Raw genomic sequence first — 19,823 nt, 5'->3', positions numbered from 1 at the left:
TCAATAATGGGTATACTTGGGTCTATTTACCATATACCATCATGAAATTCTTGTTTAAAATCAAAACAGACACCTTCAATATATTAAGTTACAGCAAAGGCATGAGAACAGCATATCATACCAATTTTATTTATAAAGCATTTTAAAAACCCACGGGACCAAAGTGCTATACACAATCATAAGGTACAATATGGTCAATCATAAACAGACAATAAGCAAACTGGTATATCAAAGTACTAATAAAATTAGAGAAAGTAAGAGACAGTGGAACAAACAGCATGTCCTTTTTTTTTGTCTGCAAGATATAGAGCAGGTTTTACAGTTAATGTGTCCCTGATATAAAAGCATAACCCCACCCCTAGACAAATTATGAAAAACGCCACCAAACTGGGCAGTGCCAAGGGACACATGGGCACAGCCAAGTGTGGGGATGAGTGGAAATGGTATTAATTGGTTTATCATTCAATGAAAATGAAGATTATCAATATAATCCACAGAGTGCTTAATCCAATGTAATCGAGAAACTGAGACTGAAAAACTGATGCGGCACGCTAGTCCACATTTTGCTGAAATGTCATAGCAGCAATTTGACATGGTAGTAGTAGTTGGTATGGCCCCCACAGAATGGTATACATCCCTGACAAGGTGCCTGGGGATTCTCCTGATGAGATGATGGATGGTGTCCTGGGGTATTTCCTCCCAAATCCTCACTAGGACATCCCTGAGTTTATAGGCAGTTATGAGGTGTAACCAGAGCTCAAGTTCTATGAAAAGTTCAGCATGAGATTAAGCTGTAAAAGAATCATAGACAATGGGTCTTATACTGAGCTCTGAATGAAGAGTTCCGTGGCCAGAACATGTGAGGCTCATTCATTATGGGCTTTATTTTTTCTGAGTGAGGAATGCCATGTGTGGCATGTGTGCATGTGAAGTCAGGAAAATGTGTGTGTCTCAAGGTTATTGCGTCAGACTGGAGAGCCCCGGGTAAAACCTTGTAGTGTCAAATGGACCTAAACAGATTCTCCCAGAGATTTTCTGTTGGATTTAGGTCAGGGGAGTGTGGAAGCCAGTTAGTAGTATCACTTTCTTCATTATCCTGGAACAGCCTGCATACTCTTGCCACATGGGGAGCAGGACCGCTGGAAGTAATTTTGAACAGGGGCTGCTGTGAATTTTTTTTTTTTTGGTATTTTTGGACAAAAGACCTATAAGCCTATAGGCCTATTTAAAATACAATAAATAAAATAAATAGATTGAGATTCATTACTTTATTGTCATATACACTTCAGTGCACGCAACCAGTGTCTAACACACAGACATCATCAGTTCTCAGGTGAATATATGCACTATTAATAAAACCTCCTGCACAAGGAGGGAAAAATGTCTAAGCCTGTATGCTGTTGCGATGACCCAAATTAACTGAGAATTTGTACAGGCAATTTGGCTGTTCTAAATTGCCCCTTGTTATGAGTGTTTGTGCACGATGCCTCTTCTTGTGATAGACCGGTGACCTGTCGAGGGTGTACCCCGCTTCTTGATAAAGAAACGGGGTACACCCTCTGGATCTCTGGATCACACATGTGATCCAGAGATCACATCATCCCTTGTCCAATAACATATCCAGTACAAGCTTCTTCTCCTTACCTAGAAGTCTCTTCATAATCTGGCCCCTTCATATCTGACTGACTCTGATGACTCACAACCATATCTCGTACCAAACAACGGACCTTAGGGAACCGAGCCTTCACTGCTGCCCCCACCCTTTGGAACTCACTGCCTCAAACATCAGGAACTCAGACTCATTACAGAACTTTAAATCACATTTCAAAACCGACTTAAATTAGCTTGCTTTGTTGTAGTATGATTTATTTTGTATATTTCTGTGTTTTTAAAAATTTTACTTTGTAAAGCATCTTTGAGTGTACAAAAAATGCTATATAAGTTTGATGTATTATTATTATTATTATTATTATTATTATTATTATTATTATTATTATTATTATTATTATTATTATTAACATTACTATAATAATTAGGCTGTTGTCCTTCTATATTAGCTCAGTGTCAGTCTACTCTTTATTAAAGATAAACCTGCAACAACATCCTGTTTTGTAATGTGCTGTCTACACTACTTATGGCAGTTGCATTGCCAGTTAGTGTCTTGAAACATTTTACACAGGTTTATAAAACAAATAATTAATTTACAGTCTTCCAGCTTCATGGAGATAGTGTAGTTCATGTCTGTATGCTTCTCAAAAACTTTGTAAAATAAATAGCTGGTTTTGATTACTGGTCAGAGAGAGTATAAGCAATATTCAATTATTTAGACACTATAATTGAAAACTGATGACATGCATATCTTGATGAACAATGTAAGCCTTTTTTTTAACCAGTGAGTGGCAGCAGCATCATTGTGCTTGGGGGATTTGGAGTACAATAAACAAATCCAAATACTCTGCAATATAACTCTTAACTCAAAGTTATGTTAGAATGTAATGCTATGCAAGACGCCTGTGCAAATTCTCATTTATCCAAGTTATTGTAGCAAACAAGCTTAAATCAGAGACAAACAGACTTTTGATCAGTTCTTTCTGAATGACCTCTGATAACGAAGTAATTCAGAAAGAACTGATCGATCCGGTTGCCTCCTACTTAAGCATGTTTGCTGTTTTGCAAGACCATCAGAAATACTTACATAAATCAACTTTTAAAGATATATTATTCTACCCTTGATTATAACGCAACTTCTCCAAAACCAACATTATAATCAATTTCACATGAGCACAAAATAAGAAGCAAAAGGAAAGTCAGATATTCTGGGATAAATAACCTGAACAATAGTGACCCAAAGCTGACTTTGAAACCAGGGAGGAAAAAACAAATTGATATTTTTTTTTCTTTTTTAAATTTTTTGACTTTTCCTAGATTGACCCTAGTAGTTGAAAAGGTAAAATCTTACCTTTTTTCACTTTACCATGTAAGCTGTACAAAAAAAGTTGCAAATATTGTCTTCGTGTCATTTTGACCTGACAATCATATTGCATTAATAGAGAAAGTAAATAAGAAATTTACTGTGAGATTAACCAAAATCTTTCTCATTTTTCTCCTGGGATGGAAATAGCATTCTCTATAAACAATCAGTCCTCTCCATCAACAATGTATTAGTCACATCTTTCTCCTTTCAAACCTAGAAGCATGGTCAAGAACTATTTCGGTGCAGTGTGTAGCTCATGTTTACTTCCTGGTTCCTGGGCCAATCATATGAGTTTCCAGGGTTTCCGAAACAGAGTGAAGAATTTCATATTTTATCTTGGCAAATAAGCAGCAGCTTGAAAACATGGAAGCCATTAAGAGAAGCAGACCAGAAACAGAACAGAATACGACGCAGGGATCTGAAGTGCTCTGTTAAAATCCAAGATCCTTCATGAATTTTGTGAACTCTTTGTTCCAGCAACGAAGAAACTGTTTCAGTCCAAAGATTGATTTCTTCCGTTTGCACACAAGGTGTTCCAGACCTGGTTTGGTATATCCCTCTGGTTGTTCCATGTAAATTTCTTATTCAAGGTATCCATTTAGGAAGGCAGTGACAACATCTGTTTGATGCACATGTAGGTTATTTTGGATGGCAAAGGAGAGCAATGTACGAGTTGAGTTGCTAAAACGTACCACAGGTGAAAACGTTAATCGTACTCAGCGCCATACAACTGTGAGTAACCTTTGGCAACAAGTCTGCACTTCTCGCCACTTCTCCATCACTCTGATGCTTGAGTTTAGACCCCCATCTTGACCCTACGACTTCTCTGTCCTTTGGTAACTCCATTAATTCCCATGTCTCATTTTCTAGCTGTGACTCATATTCTAAATCTGCTGCCTCTTGTCATTCTTTTGCATTTGGACTCCTTAATGCTTCCTTCAGTATGCTCGATTCTGTGACACAACACACATTTGCAAAATGATCAACAGTCACAATGTCTGCAAACTCATCATATCCATATCTCTTTGGAGCCCTTGTTGATTCTGTTTACCGATTTAGCAGCTCTATCGACAGTGACATCATCGGCTGTTGTTTCCTTTTCATCTGTGGAGGTGATCCCCTCAGTCTCGCAACAGGAAACTTTCCTCTCACATTTCCAGTCTGACTCATCAAAGTCCTTTCGACGTCCTTTCGAATCAGAATTCTCCTCTTTTCATCAAACAGACAATAGCCTCTTGCGTTGCCTTAGCCCCTAGGGTGATTGTGGCTGGATGGGTTGAGTAGTCATTTGGCAATCAGAAGGTCGTGGCTTCCCCTTGCCTCCTGTCGATGTTCCCCTGGGCAAGGCACTTAGCCCCAAGTTGCCTACCGAGCTGCGTCTCGGTGTATAAATGTGTGCGAGTTAGTGAGAGTGATTGGGTGATTGTGGCTCTAGTGTACAGCACTTTGGGTGGTGAGTATGACTGGAAAAGCGCTATATAAGTTCAGACCATTTACCATTTGCATTGTTTGCAGAGCCCACAAATCAATGTTTTACGGCTTTCTTGTCTAGCTTTCGTCTTTCAGCATTTGGAACATATGTATAAGCCACACAACCCAACACTTTTACATGGCCACACCATCTTTGGTTGGGTGTCTCTTGCTTCAGGACAGATGTGGGCAACCCATTCTGTATGTAGGCAGCTGTTGCTACTGCTTCAGCCCAGTACATCTTTGGTAACTCAGCATGTGACAGCATGCTTCTAGCAGCTTCAATCAATGTCCTGTTTTTTTTCTTTCTGCAACACCATTTTGCTGGGGTTGATGAGGTACATTCATCTCATGGTGGATCCCTTGAGTCTTCAAATATTCTTGAAACTCACTTGAAATGTATTCCCCACCATCATCTGATCTCACTCTTGCAACTTTGTGTCCACACTCATTGCGGAATGTTATTTGAAATTCCTTGAATTTGCTTAAGACTTCACTCTTTTGTTTCATGAAGTAGACCTTACAGCAGCGGGAGAAGTCATCAATGAAAGTTACAAAGTGCTTTCATCCACATATTGATTCAGTCTGCATGGGTCCACAAACATCACTACGGATCAGTTTCAGCTTACCTTTGGAACGGATCTTTCCCACTAACTTATGTGGCTGTCTGGTCAGCTTGCCCTCCACACAGGCTTCACAGAAAGAAAGCTCTTTGTCTGCAGATAATTTCGATCCATTCTCCAGATCTTCTAATTATTTAAGCTCAGTGTTGTAAACCAAGCGCTGATGCCATAGATCAGCTGTTACTGATGCATTTGATGCACTTTGATAGACAGCCGAAGCTCCATCAACATCTAACTGGTGCAGTCCATCAGATTTTTGTGATCCCATTCCTTGAAGAGTTCCATCCTTCCCACGTATGTGGCAATGGGTATTTTTGAACGTCACCGTATTTCCTTTTGTCATAGCAGCTCCCACTGAGAAAAGATTTCCTGACAGCTTTGGAATATACCACACGTCATACATGGTGGCAGGTTTAGCATCGCTGACTTTGACGTATATGTTCATTTTAACAGTGGCAAAACATTGGGTTGCTTTATGTTTTCAACACAGAGAGAAGAGAGCAAAGGCTTTGTAGTTCATTTTCGGAAGGCTGTAGGCCCGGATTTGACTAGAATCATTCAAGGCTATCCAAAATCGTCATAGCAGTCTGAAGCTCCTTTCCTCCCCATGATAGAGTTCTTACTGTTGACCCCATGAAAGGTCAAGGAACAGGCGCTAGGAGCTACAGCGGCTAGAGCTCCCAAAAAACACTGCTGTTTTTGCTGGGAGATTTTAGACATGCAGTTAATATGTTTTGATATTTTGCGTCAGCCATCAGAGCAAGGAGAACATGTTAATAGTTTAACGCAAGATTGTTTATTAATCAGTTTGATTTTGTGCTTACTACCAAGGTGTAGTAAGCACAAAACGGATGGGGCGTGAGGCTAGATATTGAATAGGAAGGGATGCATTATGGACCCTTGGGGAACCCCACATGTTGTTTTTTGTTTTCTCGTATGTAAGATAAGATAGTCTTTATTGATCTCACATTGGAGAAATGTAAAGTTACTTAGTGACACAAAAAAAGTTCCTGTCCTTTAAGTAGGATTTAAACCCAGTTTTCCACACGCTCTAACAGAATGGAGCGATTGACAGTATCGAACAGTGCACTGACGTCCAGTTGTACCAGCACTGTGATTCTTCCACAGTCAGCATTTATATTGATGCTATTAAACACATTGACAAGGGCGGTCTCTGTACTGTGGTGAGCACGGAAACCTGACTGGAAAACATCTGAGCGGCTGCTCATTGTTAATTGTTGAAACACAGCTTTTTCAATAATCTTACTGTTAAAGGGGAGGTTTGAGATGGGCCTGTAGTTCTGCATAAGTAGTTTGTCCAAATTGTTCTTTTTCCACAGTGGTTTGATATTTGCTGTTTTTAGAGACTGGGGGGAAAACATCTGACAGAAGGGACGTGTTTATTATCTGAGTTAAATCAGATGTTATGACAGGTAAAACCTTCTTAAAGAAAGCTGCAGAACATCGAGGCAGCAGGAGGAGGAACTTACCTGCCGAATAATGTCTTCAAAGTGTTTGTAGTTTATTTGTCTGAATTAGAACATTTTGTCTAGATCAGTTTTAGCTGGAGACAGCTTTGGTACGCAGTTTGACATGTACAGGCAGATCCTCTAATAATTTGGACTTTCTCAGTAAAGAAGTTAGAAAATTCATTACAGGCTCTGGGGGAGTGAAGTTCAGAAGCTACGGACACAGGAGGATTTGATAACCAGTCGACCGTAGAAAATGAGGCTTGAGCATTCTTACTGTTTTTGTTGATGATCTCAGAGAAGAAAGATCCCCTTGCCATTTTCAGCTGTAGGTTATGTCTGTAAAGTCTCTCTTTATGGATGTCATAGTGAACCTGGAGTCTAGTCTTTCTCCAGCTGCGTTCAGCTTTTTTGGCACTCCCTTTTTTCACTTATAACTGCTGGAGCCATTCTTTACACAGAGTTTATTTTTATTTTTTTGCTGTTATAGTTCACCAGCACAAAAAATCTTTATTGGGATGAATTTAAAAAAAAAAACATTAAGATCTACATGCTGCACATTTCTGCTACTTTAGTCTATAGTAATATTATACAAATATTGCTAACCCCATACAAAGAATAACCTGCTATACAAAAAAATGACACAATTAACGATGTCATAGAAGTGAGTATCTCCTAAATATTTGCAGTCTTTCTGTCTTGTGTTTCTGTCTTGAGGAAAAATTCAGGCATTCACTTAATTTGTGTTGGATGGCAAGTTGTTCTTTCAGGCCAAATAGATTTTAAAATTACATTAAAATCCTTTATATTGTGGTAAATGTGGTATATTATACAAAAGCCATGGGGTGTATATACAGAATGAGGTTCGAAGGAGGCTTAAATATAAAAATAACTTTTCTAAGATTAATAATTTTGTTTTTTAAAATTTGACAAAGCAATATCAGTGAAGTTGCAAAATGTCCCTTTTTGCAATACTGTATTGCATATTGATGTTGCTTTAATCTCAAGTCCACTTGCTGTTGAGCATGATTTTACAGCCCAGGTTGTAACCAAGGGCATATCTCAATATATTTTGATGTGAGAAATCTACATATGTAGACGTCTCACATAAAAACTATTTTTAGAATCAGCAGAGAATATATATTATTGCAGCACACAAACAGCTATTCTGTTGTTTTTTGAACTGGCTGGCTGGTTTACCTCCTCCTGTTCTGCTCCACATGGCTAATGGGTTGAAAAGCTACACCTTCTGCCCTCCTAATGATCCTGCAATTGTTTTCACCTGGAACTCTACCTTTGTATACCTGCCTCTTGCAGCCGATCTCTGCCAGATCATCTCCTTTGCCGTGTGTGAGCTGCAGTCCAGACACTCTTGCTCTGACCACTTTTGTTCCTGAGTAGACTCTCTGCTTGCCCTGCCCTCGCTGATTACCTCATTCGGCTTAAGACTTCTGGACATGATCTTGGACTGTTTTTTGGTTTAGTTTACTGCCTGACCCCGTTTGGACCCCATCTGACTTTTTCATGACCCCTGCAAGAAGATTCTGCTCTCGGTCATCCGCCTGTTCAGTCTGTTTAAACACTGCCTGCCTCCTGCTCATTTTGACCACTCTCCCACCTGTAACACAATCGAGTTGTAATGTGTATTTAATTCCCTTCAATGTTTTGGATCTTCAATCAGTCTTTAAAACTTAACTGTAAATGAAATCAACAAACAATAAACTGCATATTGCAAGCAATGCATACCACCATGTCCATAAGACAAGTGGACTTGAGAAATACTGTCAAACAAAACATATAATCTCCCTTGGTTTTCTCATAAAATATGAATCATGTACATTTAATTTCATACTGTCCACTTGAATCCTCAAATGTACACATTAGCTCCTACCAGTGGTGTATTTTGTTAAAGCTTGGAGATAGGGTTCATTGTTTGCTGTGCATGCCTTCTGTGAAACCCAAGTGAGCAGGGTTATTTCTAGATGAGGAGTTTGGCTTGAGAAGGGAAATAGCCAAGGAGCGCTTGATATCATGTTAAAAACACTCCAGGCGGGTGGACATTGGAAACTGTCAAACTTGCAACTTCCTTGTTTAACTTGACACACACAATCTACGCATGGCTTGTTGATTTAAACTATTCTCGTGAGACAGTGTAATAATGCGGATGAGAACCAGATCAGAAATTATATCTAGTTAATTGCTATCATATTTTGGGGGAGGGAATTTTTGTCATGTTGTCAAAATCACAATCAAGTTTATTGCCAAATAGGCTTGCACTTACAAGGAATTTGACTTAGTGTTGATGGTGCAGACAAAACAAAATACATATATATACAGAATCTATAGCTTGTAAGTCCTGAACAGGGGAGGGAGAGAGGCAGTGTCAAGTGTCACGGGTGGCTCCTGGCCTTGTTGATAAGGCTGGTAGCGGATGGGAAGAAACTGTTCTTGTGACGTAAGGTTTTGGTCCTGATGGACCGCTGCCTCCTGCCAGAGGGAAGTGACTGAAATATTTTCTGACTGGGGTGAGAGGGATCAGCCACAATCTTCCCTGCACACCTCAGAGTCCTGGAGGCGTACAGGTCCTGGAGAGATGGAAGACTGCAGACCGGATGACACGCTGCAGTCTGCCCTTGTCCTTAGGCAGAATTAAAGACAGACTGTGAGTGTGGTGAATTATGGTGAATTAAAGACAGACTGGATTCTCCTCAGACAGCCCTTGAATCCATAAGTTGGCTGCAAGTTTATTACAGCTCCTCTCTTTCTGATTGGAAAAATCACCATAGAAAACTGAACTTTCCGAACTCATGTTTGACCATGAAGGCATTCCTAACACTACTTTTGTCGTAGGCGGCCATTTTGTTTAGCCAGAGTTAATTTTTTTTTATGTAACATAATCTCTGTTATGCAACTTTTGGCTGTAGGCTCCCCTGCCTTGTTTTCTAATACTTCTCAGCCATAGCCATGGAAATCAATATAAGTAGCCAAGTCAAAACCCCACAGAGAATTTAAAGGAAATAATTTAAAAGCCACACAATATGCTCTTTAAAAAGGATGAAAATATTCTGTAGCACTACATAATACAGCCAGTACTTTTGCACAACTTAGACGTTCCTTTTACTCAACTTTACTTACTGATTACCCTACCACAGCTTATCGGTATAATCTCAGAACCTGTCATGAACTGTGAGGTTTTCGCCAGACCAAAATTCAGACAGGACCTCGGAAGCGGCATGACAAAAACAAGGATTTAATATAAACTCAAATGTAAACTTACACTTGAGCTCAGGACAAGGAACATTGGGATAGGAGAGAGTAGCAGGGAGCATAAAGTCAACGAAAGATACCAACAAGAAGAAATAAAACCAGCAAGTTTAAATACAAAGGAGTGTGTAAGGGGGAAAGTGAGGTAAAAACAGGTGATGGTAATCAGGATGAGACGAAGAACAGCTGAGACCAAAGAAAACAGATGAACTGCGTGGAGCAAAGCTACCAAAATGGTAGCAACTAGAAAAATTCACAGCAAAAAACAAACAAACAGTGCCGGTTCGATCATCCTAGTTCCAGCACCACTGTCGCCCCAGTGGACATTCAGATCTCATAAAAAGGATTTTGAAGTTATATTTTGGTTCAGCTGGCAGACCGGAAATGTAAGGGACTGACTGCAGCAGTGCAATACATTTCTTGTGGCTACTTTAGAGTCTTACTGTTAGTTTTTCCCCTTGCAACAACAGAAACACAAAAATTTAAACATGTAAGAATAATTAACATTAGTAAAGAACACAACAGCAAAGAAATAATCAAAAACCACATACACAAGAGAGAATTAAAACCCTAACACCTGGAGATAATTACATAACTGGTGTGAAAATTACAGCTAAACCACCAGAACCTAATCTTGTTCCTTCCTTACCTATTCAGTTTTAAAAAGTAGCCTCTAAGTTTAGCCTCTAAAACTGCAAAAAAATAAAATACATGACATGGATTTACAGCAAGTTCTGGTATGTTGGGGAAAACCATGTCTAAATTCAGAAAAAGTAATTCCTTAGAAAGTATGGAGTGTACTATGCACAGCATGTAATGCTACCAGATATCGTAATGAGACCTGCTGGTTCTATTAAGTGAAAATCCACATTAACAACACTCTTGCATGTTAGTTTTAGACTCAGAGAAACTGACATAGAGAAGCTTCATAGTATAAAACATATCCTGTCGGCAGAGAAAGGACGATGACATTTCACAAACTGGATAATAAAAAAGTGTGTGCTGTTTTAGGACTTTGTGTCGATTATCTACGAAATGATGGTACAATTTCCAGAGAACAGCAGACACTGTTTAGGGAGATTCCTACCAGCTTCCTAATAGGAGTCATGCGGATCTTCTTTTGGAAAAGGAGGCAGCAGGAAGAAAAAAAAAAACTCTCATTTGTTTTTGAAACATGTCTTGGTCAGAGTAAGGAAACATTTTTGCTAACTGGAGAAAAATACTTCTGCAACATTTAGTGCTGAGAGGAAACCGCAGCACTGGTCAAGGCAATCGGAGACCCATAAGTTGGAAATCTACGGCGCTTGGAAACAACTGTTTCCCTTTGCAACTGTGGGAGCGTTTTGCAGGGTAATATTTCAAATGGAAGGTGGTAAGCTTGGCATGTTTTCAGGAATTGTTCTACAATATTTTTAGCAGCATGTACTAATTCAAGACTGAGTCAAAATAGGTTGTTTGTATATTTTACTCATTTAATAGATTGTGATTTATTAATTTTTAATTTTTTTAGCTTTTGTGAATGCTTGTTGACAATAGCCGTTGCCCCGGTACAAAAAGTGAAACCGCATTTCAAAAAGGAGTTTAAACCTGTAAGCTGAGCAATAAAGATACTTGGATGGTTGCCAATTACAGACAGATTTTTTGTTCAAAAAAATTTACCTTTTTAATCTTGCAGCCATGTTCAGAAATGACCTGTATTTTGTGTGTGCAGGTTTTTTTTTTTTCTTTCTTTCTTTTTGGCTCACCAACTGAATAGCAAGTTAAAACAAGCCTCTTTTCAAACCACAGTTTGATCAAACGTCCCACCACTATGCCTTCTGTTAAATCGGCTTGCTCTGCCATAATCGGCATCACGATTTGTAAGTAATTCCCTCCAACTCTCATACGCCACTCTTTCATACAGCGAGCCACTCCTAAATGTAACAGACAATGTCTTTTTATTTCACCTTTGTGCCCAATTCAAAGGTATCAGCGTGCCTCAGCTCTGCTTCGGTCCAGCACAAGCCGTGTTCGGGACAACCCCCAACATTAAACACATTGTGATAGGAAGATGCTTCACTTATACCACACTGGTTCAGCCCGGTTTAAGGTACTGTAAACAAACGGCATGTGTAAGATCACAAGTCACGGCTTGATCCTGGAAAACACATCCTAGATTATCTGATTTCCTTCTACGGCCGAAAGCAAAACAGAATATCAGGTTGGAAACAGCTGTGGTGAATTATCAAACAAGTTCTCACGAAAGACAGGCTGTTGAATGGGTTATTTTGTTGGTTTGGCTCCCGTGTGAAGAATGGGAAAAAAAAAAAAAACTTGAAGTGGTTGGTATGAAACAAAGCAAAGTACAGCTGAGGATTATATGGCAAAAAAAATAAATAAATCTTTCATTAGAATTCAACGAGCGTTTTATGTTTACAGTGCAACAAAACCAATGTCTTGTTTTCATTTTTTGCCACACCTCCATTTTTTGGATCATCGTACAAATTTTAATATAATAACAACATAAAAAGTTTTTAACAGACACTTTCATTTATTAACAAAAAAATGTTGTCCAAACCAACATTGGCATATGTTAAATAATAATTGCTCCCTGAGCCGAATAACTGGATTCGCCACTCTTGGTGACAAACTGCCATCCAGTACATGCAATGACATGCCAATTAGTCATTTAAATAGCTGTGGTTGAAATTGAATCAACTCCTCTATGCAGGCATTGCAATTCAGCCACTTTGGAAGACTTTGGAGTAACAGCATCCATCCATTATCTATACCCATTTATCTGTGCAGGGTCGTGGGGATGGGGGGACATGGTGGGTGCTGGTGCCTATCTCCAGCGGTCATTGGGGAAGAGGCGGGTTACACCCTGGATAGGTCTCCAGTTCATCAGAGGGCAACACAGAGACACGCAGGACTAACCACCACGAACACACTCACACCTAAGGGCAATTTAGAGTAACCCATTAACCTAACAGTCTTGGTTTTAGACTGTGGGAATAAGTCAGAGCATCCAGAGAGAACTCACGCATGCACAGGGAGAACATGCAAACTCTATGCAGAAAAAATGTAGGTCAAACCCGGGTCAAATCCACTTTTCGGTAATTATCTGACAGTGAACTTTGAAGGGGGGGGGGGGGGTTAACCCGCTCATCAGCCTCCTCAGGTTGCACGGTAGCTAGAGTGAGCCTGTTTTGCTACAGTTCCACTTGTTTTAAACTTCTTAATCATGGCTCATACTTCAGATCAGACAAGTTTACGAAGATGGATTTTATTTTATATTGTCTGTATGTCCTTACATACGGAGATAATGATGCACATGCCATACCTAAATTACATGTTATCTTGTTATTCCTATTTTTAACAGAAACAATCCTCTGTAACACATCACATTCTTACTACAAGGACACGGAAAGTCAAGAATTGCTTTCGAAAATGTTAGGGAGACTGCTAAGTTGACACTTATCAAGTAAACAGCCTCCACAGGGAGGGTAAAGATCCCAACCTTGTTGATAACGAAGCTGCCTGTTCACTGAGTGCTGTATTCAAGCATGTTAATGGAAAGTTAAGGGGAAGGAAAAGGTCTGACAGAAAAGTGTGTGCCATAATCATCTAAAGTAACAGCTCCTAAAATTGCTAAAATGAATGACCTTTTTGATAATATTCTAATTTACGTATGAGTCCTCTGTAAACCCTCCACCAGCAGTTTTTTTTTTTTGTGATCCATCGCTGTCTCATATTTAGGTATGACTGTGAGGAGATCTGGAGGCAGTTTGAAAAGGCGGTTGTCCAGCAGTCTTCTTGTAATGTGACAGAGGAGCATTATTTTGAGATGTTTAACATGATGCCAGAAATCTGGCCATGTGATAGGGTGAGCACTATTGAAACTTGCATTTTAATCCATGGTGTTTTTTAAATTATTTGGTGAACCAAGTTTTCCCTTTTTGTTTTTCTGTTCAGTTTCTTTTTTGGAGTAAAACTAGGGTGTTGGTGCACAGCTATGCGGCTGTTTTTCGTCATTTCTGGACTCTGGAAGACACGTTGGTTGGTTACCTGTTCAACGACCTCGTCTGGTGTGGCCAGGAGGAAGACTCTGGTTGGTCATTATTTATGCATTACACAGAACAGGTCTTTAAAAAGATAATTTTGAGGATTATGATTCAGCCCCTATCAGTAAACCCAATTTTTCAAGTCTTGTCAAAGATTCTTAGTTAGTCTGGACTTGACTAAGTTATTTATGGATATGCTTTGAGCTAAACCAGTCCAATGTTACTTGAACTCTATGTATTTGGTCATTGTCCTGCTGGAAGTAAAATCTCTGCTCCAGTCCCAATTCTTCTGCAGCCTGTAACAGTTTATTTTTTTTCCAGGATAACCCAGAATTAAGCTCCATTCATTTTACCATCAACTCTAAGCAGACTCCCTCTCTCCATACTGTACAAAAACATCTACCATGTTTTGCCTTGTCAGTGGTCCATTCAAGGTGGTTTGTAGTGTTAGTTTTCCATTTACATACTGTTTTGCAGTATCTATAATGGACATGATCTGATCAGCATTTTCTTCCATATATTTACTGTGTTCCTTTTATGGCTTGTGGTAATCTGCAAACAGAACCATGTCTGGGTTTATTTCAACAGTTTTTCCCATCACTTTTTCACAAAAGCTGGATTTGTGGATTGCATAAAACATATTTGTCCTGTCAACAGATAATCCCACACGAGCTCTGCATCTATGCAGCACCTCCAGAGTTACCATGGACCTCTTTAGTTGTCCAGCACATCTGTTTATGTGAATAACCACATCTTTGTACCCCGTCAGTTGTGTCATAGTCTTTTTATTTCCATTGAAGATGTTGAAGTGTCCAAGGCTTCATGATGCTGCTTCTTCCCTGCTGTTCTATAGTAAACTTCTGAGGTCTTTATTTAAGGGTATCAAAATAAAGGGAGCTGGGTACTGATACATACCACACTCTTCAGAAAATCATTATCATTTCCCTTCCAACTCAGTAACCTATTATTTTATTTTGTTCTGTCACATTAAATCCAAATAAATAGTTGGCTTTTATTTAAGGTGTATAAATAGCTCAAGGCACTGTATACCTCTCATAATAAGGGCACCAATAAACTGGAACATACAAAGTTAAGCAAAAAGTAGATTTCAAATATCAAATATTAAAACAGATATTAAATTAAATTCTATGAATTGAAGAAATTCACTGTAGCTCATGGTATTAGCTTTAAAAGATTTACTAATACTTTGGTTCCTGTCCAGGTAAAAGTCTTTCTTCCAGCACACCTTTAATGATGTCTTGTTAAGCAGTAAATACATTCAAGCATGTTTATACCCATTTAGAATAATACTCCAAATTATTATATGGGCATTTTGTTTGAAATATGACCTAAAAAACATCTGTTTGATACAGACTTTGATTTCAACGTTTGTCCAGCGTGGTCAACATGCAGAACCCATCCAGTTTACTCCTTGTGGAAGCGGGCCTCGCAAAACGTAAGTTCAGTTCACCAAAATTGTCTCACTTTCTATTTCTTTTCTCTTCAACATACTAAAACCTTTCCTTTAGAAAATTACCTGCAGATGTGCTCTCACTGGATTCGCTTCTCTCATGTGTTAGTTTGCAGAGATGGCCTGCGGGAACATCACTGTGTTGCTCAATGGGTCTGTCGTGAATGCGTTCAACAGGAAAAGGTGAGGAACAGTGAACAACAGGAAGAAGTTACTACAAATGTGTTTTAAACTTAAATGTTTTTCTTTTCTTTTTTACACTTTTTCACAGCATGTTTGGAAGTGTTGAACTGGACAGCCTGAATCCTCAGAGAGTGAACTATGTCAACATCAAGGTGGTGACAAATCCAGAGGGACCGCACATGTAAGAATAAAAGCAACCAACAGTTTTCATATGGAATATTGCCTCAAGCACGTTGCAATTGGTGCAAAATGCACAAGCTGACTTTGTCAAAGGAAGATAATGATTCACTGCGAAAGGTGCATGTTCTAGCAGATTTAAAATATAAATTGTGAGCACATACATGTATTCTAGCAGTGTTGGACATTTATGTTGAATATATTCTTATGATCAGTAGATCACAAAGTAATCTTTAGCAAGACGTCCAAGTGATGGGAGTCGTAGGCAAACCTGTATGGATCCAATGTGGGGGGTGTTAGGTGTGTGGGAGGTCTTAAAGCACTTGATCATAATGGGGGGAGGGGGGTGGGGGGTTAGTGCAATCGGGCAATGTTGGTTTCACAGGAGGGAGAAGCAGGCTCTAGTCTGTGATAGCTTGCATACCCAGCCACATTATTCTGGTATTTTTTTAGTCCTGGAAGAAATATTGCATATTTTCCAATGGGTAGTAACTCTTATGGCATGGTTCAGGTTAGCTATGGCTGTTCTAAGACTCTTAGTCAGAGAACATTAGTCAACAGACAGTGTCATGAAGCTCAAATAGCAGGCTTGTCAGAAATTCATTTATGGGGAAGTTTAAAGCAGGGATAGCTTCTAAACAGCACACCAAGCTTTAAGCATCTCACAGAGCTCTGTTAAATTCAGCATCTGTGAGGAAATGAGCTTGGCACAACTGCTGAAATTCATGACCATCCATTTCCAATTGACAGGCCAGGAAGCGAGCGTAATAAAACTATAAAAGCAGCCAAGAGGCCCATGAAACCGAGGCAAGACTTGAAACTGTGCTGTCCACAGATGCTTCCTCATCAATAAACTGAACTAAAGCTACTTTACAAAGAAGAACAGGCCAAAATCTCAGTCTCTAGATGTGCAAAGCTGGTACAGACCTAAATAACCCCAAAAAGATCTGCACCAATTGTGAGGCTATAAATTATGCGCTCTGAGGGAATGCATGATTATACACTCACGAGCCAGTGTTAGGTACACCTGTCCAACTGCTCATTAACGCAGATTTGAAAGGCAGCCAATCACACGGCAGCAACCCAATACATTTAGGCATGTAGACATGGTCAAGACGATCTGCTGCAGTTCAAACCGAGCATCGGAATGGGGAAGAAAGGTGATTTAAGTGACTTTAAACGTGGCATGGTTGTTGGTGCCATACAGGTTGGTCTGTATTTCAGAAACTGCTGATCTACTGGGATTTTCACCCACAACCATCTCTAGGGTTTACAGAGAATGGTCCGAAAAAAAAGAGAGAATATCCAATGAGCAGCAGTTCTGTGGACGCCAATGCCTTTTTGACGCCAAAGGTAAAAGAAGAACATCCAGACTGGTTCGATCAGAAAGAAAGGCAACAGTAACTCAACAAACCACCCGTTACAACCAAGGTATAAGAGCATCTCTGAACGCACAACACGTCGAACCTTGAGGCAGATGGACAACAAGGATGAAAGACCACACTGGGTGCCACTCCTGTCACCCAAGAACAGGAAACTCAGGCTACAATTTGCACAGGCTCACCAGATTGAACAAAACAAGATTGGAAGAACGTTGCCTGGTCTGATGAGTCCCAATTTCTGCTGCGACATCAAAGCATGGATCCTTCCTGCCTTGTACGGTTCAGGCTGGTGGTGGTGGTGTAATGGTGTGGAGGATATTTTCTTGGCACACTTTTGTCCCCTTAGTACCAATTGAGTATTGTGTCAACGCCACAGCCTACTTGAGTATTATTGCTGACCATGTCCATCCCTTTATGACCACAGTGTACCCATCTTCTGATGGCTACTTCCTGCAGGATAACGCGCCATGTCATAAAGTACGAATTACCTCAGAGTGCTTTCTTGAACATGACAATGAGTTCACTGTCCTCCAATGGCCTCCACAGTCACCAGATCTCAATCCAATAGAGCACCTTTGGGATGTGGAGATTCGCACTATGGATGTGCAGCCGACAAATCTGCAGCATCTGCGTAATGCTATCATGTCAAATGGACCAAACTCTCTGAGGAATGCTTCCAGTACCTTGTTGAATCTATGACACGAAGGATTAAGGCAGTTCTGAAGGCAAAAAGGGGTCCGACCCGGTACCAGCAAGGTGTGCCTAATAAAGTGGCCCGTGAGTGTACATTATGCTTTACAGATTTTTATTTGTAAAATTTAAAAAAAAACCTCTCTTATTTTCCTTTTGCTTTATAGTCATGTGTGACCTTGTGTTGGTGTTGCATACTCTCCCAATAAAACACGTTGTAATGTGACAAAATGTTGTGGGAATGCACCGTTTAGCATAGATCTGTATGTTCTCTTGCCATAGAAATAAAACCAGCTGAACCAAGCCTGTTCACTTCAATATTACCCCTTTATTGCATGATCAGTTACTTACCAAATATAAAATATTTGTACATTATTTTTCTTTTTTGCAGAGAATCATGCAGTCAAGGATCGATCCTGGAGCTCATCCAAATACTTTTGTCACGAGGTTTCCAGTGGACCTGCACAGACAGTGACTTGTAAGTGACATCTGAAGACTTTTCGTCTTTGAAAGAATTTGGGAGATTGTAAGGAGGAGCTGAGCAAAATATTTAATCTACAATATAAATTGTGTTTGTTAGATCCAATCAAAACTATTTCATCAGGTTTTTAGTGTTGCCTTGGCCTCCAAATTTTTCAGCTCTCTGTCCAATCGTGTTTGTAGGATGTGTTCCATGGAGGCCCCACCTCGCAACTTCTTGGCCTTAAAGTAATCTACTGCTAACATCTGGGTACCAGACAGAGTGGGGTTATGTGTTTTTGAGACATGGGGGTTGTTTTGAAGCAAAATGGGGACCAACAATAGTCAGATTATCATAAGGTTATGATTGATTGGAATGCACAAACCACTGAGCCACTATAGCATATAAATGAGGCAAAACTGAGGTGTTTTAACCGGATCCTTTTTTTTTTAGCCTATGAATCATCTAGTTTGAAAGACAAGTTGATAGAATCTAAGCAGCTCTAAGGATGTTGAGCCAAACTGTTAGTTGTGATAACCCAAATGAACCAAAATCACTTTTTTACAGGGCGTTGGTGATCCTTCAGTGTGTCCAGGACCTAAATCATCCCAGTTGCCAGATGTTGGCAAACAATCTGTTGCAGCAGAAGGACCTTACATCAACTTGAATCATCTTCTAGAGCCGTGTTTTATACCCGGACGTTGGTATTTCAAGTTTTACAAACATTCCTGCCTGGGAGCGAAAATTATTTATTGGTTAACCTTTTATGTGCCACCCTTCCAATAATAGAGCATGCAAAGCTTTTGATGCACATTTATAAAATGCTTTATTTAGGGGGTAATCAGAGTCAGATGGCCAATTTTATTTGCTTAATTTCAGAATGGCTTAGCAGACTGATTTATTTTAATAATGACATATTTCCACGGCAGTTATCTTTTCTCTTTGCACTTGGTCTTTTTGAAAGTAATCTCTTGATCTTTAACACACCCATGCAAACACAGTGCTACCGTCGAACAAAGAACATGTGAACTCTTTACCTTGTTCCCGCTTTAATCAAATATTTATCTTGAGACCATAATTATGCTTGTGAACATATTCACCATTCTACTCTTTAGAGGAGTGATGTGAGAAAAAAGGCAGATTAGTGGTTCATCACAGATAAACCGGTTCTCTGGAATGGGTAGCCTTTGCCTTTCATACACCTGTTTGCGCTTTCCAACATTACTCAGCATGCAGACTGGTGACAGGTTCGTTATATGTTTTTAATCCAAAAGTCTTTCGGATCATGATGTCATACATTCATCTCCGCACATATATAGCGATGCAGCAAAAACAATGCTAAACCTTTGGAAGGAACATGCCCAATGCTTTGTTTCACATGGATGTTTAACAGAGACCTGATTTCTTTTATGTGTGTGCTGTATGATCATTTTTAGATGTAGGTCATTATTGTACATTTTTTACTTTGGGACAAATCTTGGCTTGGCTTCAAGTAACCAATAAAAAGGGTAGCTGTCTAAGAATTTTTTTCTCCTTTGGGGGTTGATAAATTCCAATATTGTTCATTTGGGCCTCAGTGGTGTTCAGCTGTTGCTGCCAAGGATAATTTTTGATGCA

At 39.6% G+C, this 19,823-nt stretch overlaps 1 protein-coding gene across 1 annotated transcript; it reads left to right on the top strand.

Moving 5' to 3' along the window:
* The first annotated feature begins 369 nt into the window (after positions 1-369).
* LOC105918994 (ADP-ribosyl cyclase/cyclic ADP-ribose hydrolase 1) lies at positions 370-19,724 on the top strand. Its single transcript, XM_036125737.1, has 9 exons — positions 370-443; positions 11,665-11,889; positions 13,539-13,665; positions 13,755-13,890; positions 15,217-15,299; positions 15,424-15,497; positions 15,586-15,678; positions 18,138-18,224; positions 18,774-19,724. The coding sequence occupies exons 1-9, from the start codon at positions 370-372 to the stop codon at positions 18,871-18,873; spliced, it is 999 nt and encodes a 332-aa protein (XP_035981630.1). The 3' UTR covers positions 18,874-19,724.
* Positions 19,725-19,823: the final 99 nt, after the last annotated feature.

The sequence above is a fragment of the Fundulus heteroclitus genome, chromosome 21, assembly GCF_011125445.2.
Source record: "Fundulus heteroclitus isolate FHET01 chromosome 21, MU-UCD_Fhet_4.1, whole genome shotgun sequence".
NCBI classification, from domain to species: domain Eukaryota; kingdom Metazoa; phylum Chordata; class Actinopteri; order Cyprinodontiformes; family Fundulidae; genus Fundulus; species Fundulus heteroclitus.
Note: the sequence above shows the minus strand (reverse complement) of the source record. Positions and strands in the feature narration are given on the sequence as shown.